Source organism: Oncorhynchus mykiss, chromosome 1 (genome assembly GCF_013265735.2).
Source record: "Oncorhynchus mykiss isolate Arlee chromosome 1, USDA_OmykA_1.1, whole genome shotgun sequence".
Lineage (NCBI taxonomy): Eukaryota > Metazoa > Chordata > Actinopteri > Salmoniformes > Salmonidae > Oncorhynchus > Oncorhynchus mykiss.
In genome coordinates this window covers 27,203,016-27,217,850 of record NC_048565.1, presented here as the reverse complement: position 1 = coordinate 27,217,850, position 14,835 = coordinate 27,203,016, and the positions used below count along the sequence as shown (strand labels likewise).

The 14,835-nt window shown below is 40.8% G+C and overlaps 1 protein-coding gene across 2 annotated transcripts; it reads left to right on the top strand.

The window, feature by feature from the left end:
- Window positions 1-2,599: 2,599 nt before the first annotated feature.
- Window positions 2,600-11,940, top strand: LOC110520098 (interleukin-34). Of its 2 annotated transcripts, XM_021597149.2 has the most exons (7): window positions 2,600-3,213; window positions 4,315-4,458; window positions 6,410-6,513; window positions 6,711-6,788; window positions 7,019-7,201; window positions 7,302-7,464; window positions 9,778-11,940. In XM_021597149.2, the coding sequence occupies exons 2-7, from the start codon at window positions 4,419-4,421 to the stop codon at window positions 9,831-9,833; spliced, it is 624 nt and encodes a 207-aa protein (XP_021452824.1). In that variant the 5' UTR covers window positions 2,600-3,213; window positions 4,315-4,418; the 3' UTR covers window positions 9,834-11,940. The 2 variants fall into 2 exon arrangements, with proteins under 2 accessions (XP_021452824.1, XP_021452832.1); XM_021597157.2 differs by having other exon boundaries at window positions 2,600-4,458.
- Window positions 11,941-14,835: the final 2,895 nt, after the last annotated feature.

The following is a 14,835-nucleotide window of genomic DNA, read 5'->3' as shown; positions in this document are numbered from 1 at the left end:
CCCACCTGTGGACGTCGGGCCCTCATACCACCCTCATGGAGTCTGTTTCTGACCGTTTGAGCAGACACATGCACATTTGTGGCCTGCTGGAGGTAATTTTGCAGGGCTCTGGCAGTGCTCCTCCTGCCTCTCCTTGCACAAAGGCGGAGGTAGCGGTCCTGCTGCTGGGTTGTTGCCCTCCTACGGCCTCCTCCACGTCTCCTGATGAACTGGCCTGTCTCCTGGTAGCGCCTCCATGCTCTGGACACTACGCTGACAGACACAGCAAACCTTCTTGCCACAGCTCGCATTGATGTTCTATCCTGGATGAGCTGCACTACCTGAGCCACTTGTGTGGGTTGTAGACTCCGTCTCATGCTACCACTAGAGTGAAAGCACCGAGAGCATTCAAAAGTGACCAAAACATCAGCCAGGAAGCATAGGAACTGAGAAGTGGTCTGTGGTCACCACCTGCAGAACCACTCCTTTATTGGGGGTGTCTTGCTAATTGCCTATAATTTCCATCTGTTGTCTATTCCATTTGCACAACAGCTTGGAGTTACATTGTGTTGTTTAAGTGTTCCCTTTGTTCTTTTGAGCAGTGTATATATTAGTTTTTTTGGCCACGACTGTACAGTGCATTCAGAAAGTATAAAGACTTTTTCCACATTCTGTTATGTTACAGCCTTATTCTAAAATGGCTCAATACCCCATAATGACAAAGCAAAAACAGGTTTTTACATTTTTTTGCAAATGTATTTAAAAAAACAACAGATACCTTATTTACATAAGTATTCAGACCCTTTGCTATGAGACTCGAAATTGAGCTCGGGTGCAGCCTGTTTCCATTGATCATCCTTGATGTTTCTACAACTTGATTGAAGTCCACCTGTGGTAAAGTAAATTAATTGGAAATGATTAGAAAAGGAACACACCTGTCTTTATAAGGTCCCACAGTTAACAGTTTATGCTCCGACATACACTGTTAAGGCATGAGGTCGAAGGAATTATCCGTAGAGCTCCGAGACAGATTGTATCGAGGCACAGATCTGGGGAAAGGTACCAAAACGTTTTTGCAGCATTGAAGGTCACGAAGAACACAGTGGCCTCCATCATTCTTAAATTGAATAAGTTTGGAACAACCAAGAATCTTCCTAGAGCTGGCTGCCTGGCCAAACTGAGCAATCGGGGGAGAAGGGCCTTTGTCAAGGAGGTGATCAAGAAGCCAATGGTCACTCTGATGGAGCTCCAGAGTTCCTCTGTGGAGATGGGAGAACCTTCCAGAAGGACAACCATCTCTGTAGCACTCCACCAATCTGGCCTTTATGGTATGGCTAGATGGAAGCCATTCCTCAGTAAAAGGCACATGACAGACTGCTTAAAGTTTGCCAAAAGGCACCTAAAGGACTCCGACCATGAGAAACAAGATTATCTGGTATGATGAAACCAAAATTTAACTCTTTGGCCTGAATACCAAGTGTCATTTTCTGGAGGAAACCTGGCACCATCCCTACGGTGAAGCATGGTGGTGGCAGCATCATGCTTTGGGGATGTTTTTTAGTGGCAGGGCCTGGGAGACTACTCAGGATCGAGAGAAAGATGAACGTAGCAAAGTACAGAGAGATCCTTGACAAAAACCTGTTTCCCAGAGCACTTAGACCACAGACAATGGCCCAGCCAGAGCCCGGATTTGAACCCAATTGAACATCTCTGGAGAGACCTGAAAATAGCTGTGCAGTGACGCTACCCATACAACCTGACAGAGCTTGAGAGGATCTGCAGAGAAGAATGGGAGAAACTCCCCAAATACAAGTGTGTCATGGTTGTAGCGTCATACCCAAGAAGACTCAAGGCTGTAATCGCTGCCAAAGGTGCTTCAACAAAGTACCAAGTAAAGGCTCTGAATACAAATATGTAAATTGACAATTGAAAACATTGTATGTTAAAATCACTGTGTGTGTGTGTGTGCGCGTGTGTGCGTAACTAATGCCAAAATAATAATTTATATTTGAATGAACATGTCAGACAAATTAAGCAAACACATCATTTTAAATTGACTACATTTTTGCCTATGTTTTTTCTTACATTTATTCATGTTGGAGCTAAGTTTGGCATGCTAGTAGATACCCATAGACTTCCAATCACTGCATCAACGCTAGTTAGCATTGACTCGTCAGACAACCTCTAAATTCCTTCCTACTGGACACATAGACATACAAAGTGTATCATCTGACTCTGGGGAAGTAGATGAAGGGCATCATTGCCAAATGGCAAAGTATCCCTTTAAGTTCAGGTAATACTTTGACTGAAAAGTTGAGTAAACAAACAAAGCTGTATAACCAGCTACTTAATAATATTTAGTTGAAACAACTATTTTTTTTAAATGACAGTGTATGCTGGCCACACAGATGACATAGAGTTGTATTTATAAAGCCATTTTACATCAGCAGTTGTCACAAAGTGCTTATACAGAAACCCAGCCTAATAGTCCAAAGAGCAAGCAACGCAGATGTCGAAGCAATGTGGCTAGTAAAAACTCCCTCGAAAGGCGGGAACCTAGGATGACACCTAGAGAGGAACCAGCCTCTGAAGAGTGGCCAGAGAGAGAGAGAGAGAGAGAGAGCAAGACAGTGATGTGTGAATGTCATGCAATGATGTGATTGTGAATACATCGCATACATGCCTGGACCAGTGACTTTTGAGCACATGGGAAAGTTGTAAGCCTATATGGACACTAACGTGGAGTCCTGTCCTCGCCTACAATTATTAAACGCAAAGAATGTTTCAGAGGGCAGTCTGGTCAGGGATGAGAGAGCATTATTTCGGGGAGATTGGAAAGTGAAAGTAAAAACCCGTGACATCTGGGCCTGTAGAAGCATGTTTTTTTAACAGGCTCTGCCCTCATTCGGAGCTGCTGCTGGAGACGGAACAGATTCGCAATTAATTTTTACTCATTTTGAAGAGCTGGGGGCCAAAGAGGGCAAGAAAGAGAGGCTTCGGTTATTTTCCTAAATTCGCTTTGGTCGGAGACTGGGTTTTGTTCTGGGTGTTGCCACACTCAGATAATCTGTTGAAGACGACACATCGTGCCAATGTCACTGTCCGGATTAACGCACGCGTTGTTTCCCAGACTTGTAAATCATTTGTGTGGGGCATGTGTGCTTTTGATCGGTGCTGCTGCGGGTTATTCTGAAGATACTGGATTGTTGAAGTGACGGGTTTCGGTTGTTACAGGTGTGATTGTGCAAGTTTGAATATTGAAATCGAATTTGTTACGCTTGGCGCAAATATTGGAACTGCTGCGTTTCATAGGCTGCTGCGCTGCCCACTTTTGTTATACAGTCATACATATTGTTATTAAAAGATAATAAATAAGACTAACAGGTTATTACGGAATATTAACGCTGATGATGGAAACCCGAAGGTGCTCCTTTGATATTGTAGGCTATATGGATATATAATAAAGACCCCTGGGATCCATCCATCCATTGGATAGAGAATGTAACATTTGCCCTCATTTTTAGAGGCGTGTTGCGTTATTTATTTTATGATGTGTGATTCATTTTCTTGATATCCATTTTATAATTTCCATCATTTTTGGGGGAAAACTGATCATGGAAATTCACATGTGAATGAATAATCACATCATTCACATTCGGTGTACATAGACCCAAATTTGAACTTGATGACGGTCTCTCTAGATTGCAAATTAATTATTAATAGATTGTATCACTGATATATTAATCTTACTTAACAACGTTGTATTTATAAGTCTGTAATAACCGTATTATAGTTATAGATACATTATTCAAATTATTATTTAATTGACAAAGATGGCATTTACAGACATTTATTGTAATAATTCCTGGTTAAGTGAGGGAAAGTCATTACTAGAGTGGAGTTCTTTATGCACTGGTTTTGGCAATGCAGTACTTCAAACTCAGCTAATGACCCATGTCTCCTTTTGACATAAAGTGGTTGGTGCCCTAGATGTACACGTGTGTCTGCCATTAAATATCATCTTAAACTGTACATTGCTTATTTCCTGTCCGTTCAACCTCAAAATCTCTGAGGAAGGCCTTGAGGCTGGTACATAAATCTCTGAGGAAGGCCTTGAGGCTGGTACATAAATCTCTGAGGAAGGCCTTGAGGCTGGTACATAAAGCGTAATAAAGAGCAGTGGTACTAGCAAGAGCAGTGTGGGGTTACTTCTTTTTTCTCTGTTCTTTCAACCTGACAAGGGTACTGTGTTTGTAGCTATTCAGAAAATATCGAATTAATACCAATGAAGAAAGTGAATGTTGAAATGTCTAAAAATGCCTCTCTGTGTTGCAGTTACAGGCTAACACAGAGCGAAAAGGGCCTGGTGGTGCTCTGGAACAGTGTGGGCTCTGAGTCGGAGGCCTCCAGCGTGTTTAGACAGGGACCTCAGTTGGACTATGTGCCGGCCAACAACCTGGCTCCTGGGTGGGCTATTCGGTAAGAGAAGTGCTGTGGTGTATGTTCATGTGTGAAGAATTACGTAACAGGCCAAAGGCTAGAGTCTTCTTGACATATTGTTGGGAAAGAATCTAGCTTCCAAATGTAGTGGGGTCAGAACTGAGATGATGTTTAGTTTGACATCATGGATGTTATTCCTGGTTTCATTAATAAGTTATGCTTTTGTTGCAATGGGCTGGGTGAGACCTCATCACATCAACCACTTATACATTTAAAGCTAAGAGGCCCTTAATAGTGTGAGGAAGTACATCTGTCAGTGGAGACCATTGAGAATTGTTTGTACCATGTGCACGTTCAGCAACTGAGCCCCAGTTTGTCTTTGGAGAGTGAGAGTGCTAAATCTAATAAAGATTTAAGAGATGATAGTGCTCTCTGTAAACTGAACAACTATTACCAGAAATCATCACTGACAAACAATGTATATTGCAAAGAGCTCAAGCTAGAAAGTTTCAAAGGAGAGAGACAGTAGAAAACATCTATGGGTATTTCCTATCTCTGATAGAGAACCCCCCCCCCCCCCAAAAAAAAGTTATTGCGTAGGTCCGGTTTCTGTTACAAAAAAAAAAGATAGCAGTTAAATCTTGGTATCTATGTATCTAACCACGTCCTGTAGCACAGAGAGAGAGAGAGATAGAGAGAGAGAGAGAGAGAGAGACATACAGGAGTAAAAAAGATAGGAAGAAGGTATAATTATTGAAGACAATAGAGGGGAGGTGGGGTGAGTGAGTGAGGTATATGAATATCTGATGTTTGAGCTCCTGACTGTATATGGACTTGTTTGGTGTATACAGATTGTGCGGTGAGGCATATTCCTAGTGCTTTGTGAAGTGTGTTGTGAGGTCTTGGAGACTTTGCTGACTCGGAGTCTCTATACAGCCGTCTGCATCCAAGCCCTGGCCCACAGTATCTAACCACACAGTGATCAACAATAGACTAGCTTTGGATTGCATGCCACCACTCATTCTGCCCCAGGCTATGTACAGCCAGAGCTAGTTACTCCTGAGAAAAAAAATACCCTTTTGTCAAAATAGGCACTTACGGTCTCAATCTGAGTTTAGACCACAGGCCCAAACCGAACAATCCTGTGTTCACAAACATAATAGCAAAAATGTTGTGCTGACCGTGACTGTGTATCCTTCCCTTGACCACATGCAGATTATGGTCCGTGGTATAATGGAGTTTACCAACTTTTTGTTTTGCATTTTTTTTGCAGAAAAATGCATTGAAAATATAGGCAGTGCTGCTTTTTTCCCCACTGCGACCGGTATTTTTTTTACCACTACAAAAGTTTCTATCTAGAACCTAAAAGGGTTCTTTGGCTGTCCCCATAAGATAGCACTTTCTAGATTTTTTTTTGGTACTAGGTAAAAACCCTTTTGGGTTTCATGTCAAAGGGTTATACCTTGAACCCAAAAGGATTCTACCTGTTCTCCTATGGGGACAGCCGAAGAACCCTTTTTGAACCCATTTTTCTTAGCGTGTACATCACTGATTATGGTGAAGCGTTTTAGAGGAGATTATTGTTGTGTGAAAATTAAGGTGTTTACTCAGTATTATAATCTGGCTCAGATGGGGCTCTCCCTTAGATTGGTGGATTCTCAGTGAGATAATGAGTCTGATGGAAAGAAGAGGTCATATTTCAGCATAATTCATTTTAGCACAGTAGCCAGCCAGCCACAGAGGGCTAGCTAGGAGCGATGGTCTGTCTTTGCACTGTGAGAGATGTCTCAATGTCTTTACTCATCTGAGTTCAGTTCTCACACCACTATACCACTTCAATGGTGGTGGTAAAAAATAAATAATAATTAAAAAACACCAAATTAGTGCACTAGGCCTTTATTACTCAGGGATGAGCAGAGAAAAATACTTGGGTAGCTAAAATACTTGAAGAACCCTGTATTATATGATATGTGTGTTGTGCCCCCTGTAGGTTTGATGTGGGTAATACCGGTTTTGATGACACCCACAACATTGGCCCAGTGCAAGTCGTTGAAGACATTGGAAACAAAACTCACCGACAGAAGACGTAACTTTGTAAGAATGGTTCAGGATATCAAGACAGTGACTTGCAAGTTTGGAATATGAATGAAATTAGACACACATTAGGGAAGACTAGTGCGTGGATCACTGCACAGAATAATTATATTGAAAGTTGATAGATGTGGAAAAGAAAGGTGGTATTTTTTTGTACAAACACAATCTGACACCAAAATCTTTCCTGTCTTTAACAGAAGCACAATTTCCCCATTAATTACACCATCAGAGTTCACTATGAAGAGATCTTCAAACTCTGCAACATCAGCAGGCTGGTGAGTCCCTCCCTTTGTTTCCTTATCATTATCACTCTTCTAACTTGTTCAGTCATATGAAAAATCAACATATCATACCATCCATTCACTCACCCTTCATCTACTTTGCTTCCTTATTCTCCTTCCTTTATCTCCAATCTTCACTCTTATCACTCTATACATCTCTAGCTGTTCCTCCTCCTATCCCGCTCCCCACTACGTCACTTTATCTCTTTTCTGTGTCCCTCCAGAGGGTGAGGGTGGTGGATCTGGAGGAGGGGGACCTGCAGGATGTGTGGCTGTTGGTCAACCAGGAGGTGTTGAAGAGAATCTTGAGGGTCCTGCCAGAGAGACATCCCTCCTACAAGTACACCTCTGATCTGGAAGATCTCTTCAGGAAGATCCAGCAGGTGTTCCCACCACAGAGTGATGAGGTGTGTAAGACTGGCCATCGTGTCACTGTCACTGCTCTGCTCATCTCTCTGTGGACAAACTTAACTCATAATGGTCATGTACTGTATGTTTACCTCTCAGAGAGAGCCCCCAGAGCGAATAGAGGAGATCTACAATAGAGTGAAGGAGCCCAACTCAAAAGGGTGGAGGTTCGTGACCCCCAAATCCCTGTTGGATAACTGCTATAGGACAATGCACTGTCTCTTCAAAAACTGCTTTCCCAGTGAAGATGGAGTGCAAGACTGTGAGTGCACTTCACTCCCTTATTATATTTCCTGTCTTCTATTACCTCTTACCTCTACCCTAACCTCTCTATGTTGGCAATTTCCCAGGAACACAAACCTACTCAACTGGTTTGGCATGTTGTGTCAATTGTATCTCTTCAGTGTTTGTAGACACTAAGTTGTTCTTATTCAACACTGTTTAAAGAGAGATAGTTGTCTGTGCCACAGGTTCCCATGAGGTCTCTGCCTTAAAAGGAGAGTGACTTGGACAGGCCTGTTAATATCTACTGTTAGCCTATTCATTAATCATTTACACATCCTATATACGTTAAGACATGACTGTACCATTCAATTTTAAACCCCCACATGTTATTTGCATCAGCACCTCTTAAGGTACAGTGGGGCAAAAAAGTATTTAGTCAGCCACCAATTGTGCAAGTTCTCCCACTTAAAAAGATGAGAGAGGCCTGTAATTTTCATCATAGGTACACTTCAACTATGACAGACAAAATCACATTGTAGGATTTTTAATGAATTTATTTGCAAATTATGGTGGAAAATAAGTATTTGGTCAATAACAAAAGTTTATCTCAATACTTTGTTATATACCCTTTGTTGGCAATGACAGATGTCAAACGTTTTCTGTAAGTCTTCACAAGTTTTTCACACACTGTTGCTGGTATTTTGGCCCATTCCTCCATGCATATCTCCTTTAGAGCAGTGATGTTTTGGGGCTGTTACTGGGCAACACTGACTTTCAACTCCCTGCAAAGATTTTCTATGGGGTTGAGATCTGGAGACTGGCTAGGCCACTCCAGGACCTTGAAATGCTTCTCACAAAGCCACTCCTTCATTGCCCGGGCGGTGTGTTTGGGATCATTGTCATGCTGAAAGACCCAGCCACGTTTCATCTTCAATGCCCTTGCTGATGGAAGGAGGTTTTCACTCAAAATCTCACGATACATGGCCCCATTCAATCTTTCCTTTACACGGATCAGTCGTCCTGGTCCCTTTGCAGAGAAACAGCCCCAAAGCATGATGTTTCCACCCCCATGCTTCACAGTAGGTATGGTGTTCTTTGGATGCAACTCAGCATTCTTTGTCCTCCAAACACGACGAGTTGAGTTTTTACCAAAAAATTATATTTTGGTTTCATCTGTCCATATGACATTCTCCCAATCTTGTTCTGGATCATCCAAATGCTCTCTAGCAAACTTCAGACGGGCCTGGACATATACTGGCTTAAGCAGGGGGACACGTCTGGCACTGCAGGATTTGAGTCCCTGGCAGTGTAGTGTGTTACTGATGGTAGGCTTTGTTACTTTGGTCCCACCTCTCTGCAGGTCATTCACTAGGTCCCCCCGTGTGGTTCTGGGATTTTTGCTTACTGTTCTCTTGATAATTTTGACCCCACGGGGTGAGATCTTGCGTGGAGCCCCAGATCAAGGGAGATTATCAGTGGTCTTGTATGTCTTCCATTTCCAATAATTGCTCCCACAGTTGATTTCTTTAAACCAAGCTGCTTACCTATTGCAGATTCAGTCTTCCCAGCCTGGTGCAGGTCTACAATTTTGTTTCTGGTGTCCTTTGACAGCTCTTTGGTCTTGGCCATAGTGGAGTTTGGAGTGTGACTGTTTGAGGTTGTGGACAGGTGTCTTTTAAACTGATAACAAGTTCAAACAGGTGCCATTAATACAGGTAACGAATGGAGGACAGAGGAGCCTCTTGAAGAAGAAGTTACAGGTCTGTGAGAGCCAGAAATCTTGCTTGTTTGTAGGTGACCAAATACTTATTTTCCACCATAATTTGCAAATAAATTAATAAAAAATCCTACAATGTGATTTTCTGGAATTTTTTTTCTCATTTTGTCTGTCATAGTTGAAGTGTAACTATGATGACAATTACAGGCCTCTCTCATCTTTTTAAGTGGGAGAACTTGCACAATTGGTGGCTGACTAAATACTTTTTTGCCCCACTGTATATTTGTTCCTTGTTTTACAGAGAGATCAGTAGAGTTGTTGAGGCTAGAGCACATCTGTTAACAATTTAATAGAAGGAAAACGTAAGGCATGAAGGAGTATAAAGCACTCATGTGCAGAACATGAGTCATGAATATAAAAAAACATTAGAAGAAAAAACAGCGACAATGTTGTAACCCACATGTTGGAATGGTTTAGTGCCTACTTCATGGCTAGGATGTTCAAAGCAGGCCCATAAACGTTGAATGAAGTGTCACTGATCACTCAAAATAGTTTGTATGCTTTTATCAGAAATATTTAGACATGATTTTAAGATGATTGATCTCAGTCACTTAAACTATTTTCTTACTTCAGATTGTAGCACTCTTCACTGGCGGAAGGGCAGAAAGAGACAACTACAGGAAACCTGAGGAGGACGTTAATTTCCAAACATTGCAAATATACACTGAGTGTAAAAAACATTAAGTACACCTTCTTAATATTTAGTTGCACCCCATCCATTTTTGCTTGTTGACTCCAATGCTTCCCACATTTGTGTCAAGTTGGCTGGATGTCCTTTGGGTGGTGAACCATTCTTGATACACACAAGAAACTGTTGAGCGTGAAAAACCCAGCAGCGTTGTAATTCTTGACTCAAACCGGTGCACCTGGCACCTATCACCATACCCTGTTCAAAGGCACTTAAATATTTTGTCTTGTCCATTCACACTCTGAATGGCACACATACACAATCAATGTCTCAATTGTCTCAAGGCTTAATCATTCTTTAACCTGTCTCCCCCCCTTCATTTACACTAATTGAAGTGGGTTTAGCTAACACGTGACATCGATAAGGGATCATATCTTTCACCTGGATTCACCTGTTCAGTCTATGTCATGGAAAGAGCAGGTGTTCTTAATGTTTTGTACACTCAGTGTATGTCCAATGTTGCAGTTGAGCTGTATGTCATACCCCTCCTGTGTGAAGTTCTGATGTTGTTGCACCAACAATATGCCCTGAAAACTATTACCAACGGTATACAACCCAAACTTCATCTGTTGCTATGGATGCCACAGTAAATACATTCCCTGTGGACTTTGCAGCTTTATCCACACACTGTTATTGTCACAGCTTGCCTACAGTTTTGTTTACTTATCATTCTTTGCCTCCTATGTTGTATAGTACTTTGAAAGAGATATTTTATAGTTTTCATATGTGTACTTATAATATATTGTCTGCTGATGTTTATGTTCTGTGTTTTGACAGTTGTATGGTATAGCGCAGGTGGCTATGCTCAAGCAGAGAGCTACAGAGTATGGCATTTCTATACCTTTTTTTGCAATCTGGGAACACTTGTTGGTGACAGGTATTAGCAACTGTTGCCAATATATTCAAAAATAATAACAGAACACAATTATAGCTACTTTCAGGACTGTTGTCGTTTTCTTTTGCTCAGTTTTAAAAAAAAGCATGGCACTTGCTATGTCAGGATGGTGGGTTTGATTCCCAGGACCACCCATACTTAAAATGTATGCACACATGACTGTAAGTCAATGTAAGTCAATGGCATATAGTGAACAAAAATATAAACGCAACATTCAACATGGAATAACTGGGTCATTTTCAGCTTCCAGGAATTGTGTACAGATCCTTGCGACATGGGGCAGTGCATTATCATGCTGAAACATGAGATGATGGCGGCGGGTGAATAGCACGACAATGGGCCTCAGGGTCTCGTCACGGGATCTCTGTGCATTCAAATTGCCATAGATAAAATGCAATTCTGTTCATTGTCCATATTTTATGCCTGCCCATACCCTAATCCCACTGCCACCATGGGGCACTCTGTTCACAACTTTGACATCAGCTAACCGCTCGCCCACACAACCCCATACACGTGGTCTGCGGTTGTGAGGCCAGTTGGACATACTGCCAAATTCTCTAAAATTACGTTGGAGGTGGCTTATGGTAGAGAAATTAACATTAAATTCTCTGGCCACAGCTCTGGTGCACATTCCTGCAGTCAGTATGTCAATTGCACACTCACCTTTTTTTGTCCCCACCACAAGGTGCACCTGTGTAATGACCATGCTGTTTAATCGGCTTCTTGATATGCCACACCTGTCAGGTGGATGGACTTTCAGGGAAAAGGAGAAATGCTCACTAACAGGGATGTAAACACATTTGTGCACAAAATCTGAGAGAAATAAGCTTTTTGTGCGTATGGAAAATGTATGGGATCTTTTAATTCAGCTCGTGAAACATGGGACCAACACTTTACACTTTGACATTTTAAGCAATTATGATATTTCTTTGTTCTATGTTTTTAAAATTGATTTAAGATATTTTGCTGACTTGCAGGCTTTGTCAGTGAATTCCAACAATGTCCAGCCACTCATGGTTTTGTTACTGTTTATTGATGCTGAAATAAAGCTATTTGTGCAATCTATTCACAGGTTCAACATGTTGAGAGTTGGGACATGCTGCATTTCTTGTATGGTTACATTAAAATAAAGAGTTTTTATATACACAAGACAGTGTCAAGTTATTTATTTGGAAAGCTATTCATATAATATGTGACAGCCATTGTGAAAAATACATGCCATTTACCATCTGGAAATTGTGTTCTCTTTTTTATGTTTAAAAATAAGTTTAATGTCTTCGACATAACTATGATTGGGCCATGTATTTAAAAAAAAACATTGGATACATTTCAGTTAATTAGAAACATTGCAAAACTCCACTGCATAAAGTTATTCCCACTGTCGTGTCTTTGGCTATGCCGGATTAAGTGATATGACATATTCTATAAAATAATTTCACCCTAATTAATATTACCTGATTGAGCTAATCATGTAAATGTAATTAACTAGAGAGTCAGGGCACCATGAAATAATATTTATAGAGCTGTTATCTTCCGAATAAACTCTTAAAGACCTAGTAATATTTTACATCAATAGCAGTCAATATTAATCGTCATCTTAATTCAGTTTCATCTGAAAGTTGTAAATTCTTGGTTATCTGCACGAACCCTGGCTAACAAGTTGAATCAGCGATACAAAATTGAGTTTAATTATTTATTTACTAAATACCTAACTAATCACACAGAATTACACATACACATTAAATCATAACTTGATTACAAATTACGTCATAAAGGAAAACGTCCCTAGCGAGCAGAACAGATATGACAGCTTGTTACACAAAAGAAAAGGGCTGGGTTTGAGTGAAAGAGCGGGAAGACTGAGGAACAAAGGGCGAAGCTGTGCTATCGTAAAAATACAGTATCTTATGCATTCTAAATTACCACCCATTTGGAAAAGGAAAATGCAATAAATATTTACTCTGTGCTGCGCTTCGGTAGGTTGGTGGTAGATGGAAGGCCGTGTTGCCCAACCGAGTCCTTTGTCCTTTGAAGAATGTCTCTGGTGGTCAGTTGGATACGTTGTAGTAACGTCGTTGTGTGATAGACGGGATACTCTGTCTGTTCCTTCCTAACCCTCGTTTGCAGCGGCTGTTGCTAACTCAGCGGCTAGGAGGTATTACTTCTGTAGTGAATAAGAGTTCAAAGTTCATACCATTCGCAACCAAAGCTCACGCTGATGTTGGCTTCCATGTGAATCCGATAACTCTGATGTGTAGACTTTCCACTGTAGAGTTTGTCACCTTATCATTGATGAGAATATCTCAGATGACAACCGAACTGACATCATATTCATTAAGTACCACCGCATATGTTCAATTGGTCGGATTACCAGAATAGAGTTCATTTCCCCCCACCTTCTGAAGTTCCCATAATCTCTATGTTAACCAAGGGGTTTGCAAATGTAACATCAGTAGGGTAGAGAGAGGAAATATAGGTATTTATGACTGTCATAAACCTACACCCAGGCCAACGTCATGACACCACTGAGCACTTCACATTTTATCTCAATAGTCAGGTTTACATGTCCGCCAATATCCTGTTAAAGTATTCTGTTTTTGAGTTGACATATAAACATCAAATCCTGTTTACAATAACCCGAAAAAGTTTGTATCCCAGTTATGAGAAACTCGGATAAGATGCTTGGGATATGCTGATCTTAGACAGGATACTGTGGCATGTGAACATCTAATCCCGTTTGCTGCTGTTTTTAGCGGTGTCTGCACAGGCTCAGTTTTGCATATCATGGGTGTTGTGTGATGTTTTCTTCTGATCGTCAAACAAATCACTTCAAAAGTAGGCTATCTACGCAGTTCAATTCACCATAATTCCATAATCATTTATTTTGCTGATACTCCAAACTGGACCTTATAGCCTACTGGCTACTTTCACCCCTAATTTAGACAACTTTCTGCTAATCATTTTTGATATTTGGTAGGCCATATTATAATTTCTGACGTTTGTTAGGCCATTTGTTTGTCAACTGTAGTTTAGATAATGCAGCTTTTCTTCTGATATTGGCTTTGTAATGGTTTCTTCTTCTTTGTGTTGAGTTTAGTTACATCATTTCTCAATTGGCAAAGTGGGCAAATTTAGGCTAATTTTGTCTAAAGGAACAGTGAGACATTGTATTCATGCATACAAAAATAAACAATGAAAGACAAGCATTTTAAGTTAACATTTTATAATGGTATTGTGGGAGAGGTGGAAAAATTATTGTTATCGATCAATAATGACAAACCTCCTGGCTTTGACAACTTAGATGAATAGCTACTGAGGATGCTAGCTGACTCTATGGCCACTCCTATCTGTCATATATTTAAGGAAGGTGTTTGTCCTCAAGCCTGGAGGGAAGCCAAAGTCATTCTGCTACCCAAGAGTGGTAAAGCGGCCTTTATTGGTTCTAACAGCATCCATATCAGCTTGCTGCCAGCTCATAGTAAACTGTTGGAAAAAATGGTGTTTGACCAAATACAATGCTATTTCTCTTCAAACAAATTGACAACAGACTTTCAGCATTCTTATAAAGGCACTCAACATGTACTGCACTGACACAAATGATTGATGATTGGTTGAAATAAATTGATAATAAGAAGATTGTGGGAGCTGTACTGTTAGATTTCAGTGCAACCTTTGATATTATTGACCATTACCTGTTGTTGAGAAAACACATGTTTTATTGCTTTTCAACCTCTGCCATATTGTGGATTCAGAGCTATCTAATAGAACTCAGGCTTCCATTAAAGAAACACCTCTATCTAATGTCAAAAATGTAGGGTGTGGTGTACCACAGGGCAGCTCTCTACTTGTTCTATTTTACCTTTATTTAACAATGCAAGTCAGTTAAGAACAAATTCTTATTTTCAATGACAGCCTAGGAACAGTGGGTTAACTGCCTTGTTCAGGAGCAGAAAGACAGATTTGTACCTTGTCAGCTCGGGGATTCGATCTTCCAACCTTTCAGTTACAAGTTCAACGCTCTTACCACTAGGCTACCCTACCACCACAC

Bases quoted from the DNA above. Each gene is read 5' to 3' on its own strand.
- LOC110520098 (XM_021597149.2), top strand. From the start codon at position 4,419: ATGTGCCGGCCAACAACCTGGCTCCTGGGTGGGCTATTCG. The intron at 6,789-7,018 runs GTGAGTCCCTCC...GTGTCCCTCCAG, and splicing joins TCTGCAACATCAGCAGGCTG to AGGGTGAGGGTGGTGGATCT. The intron at 7,465-9,777 runs GTGAGTGCACTT...TTCTTACTTCAG, and splicing joins TGAAGATGGAGTGCAAGACT to ATTGTAGCACTCTTCACTGG.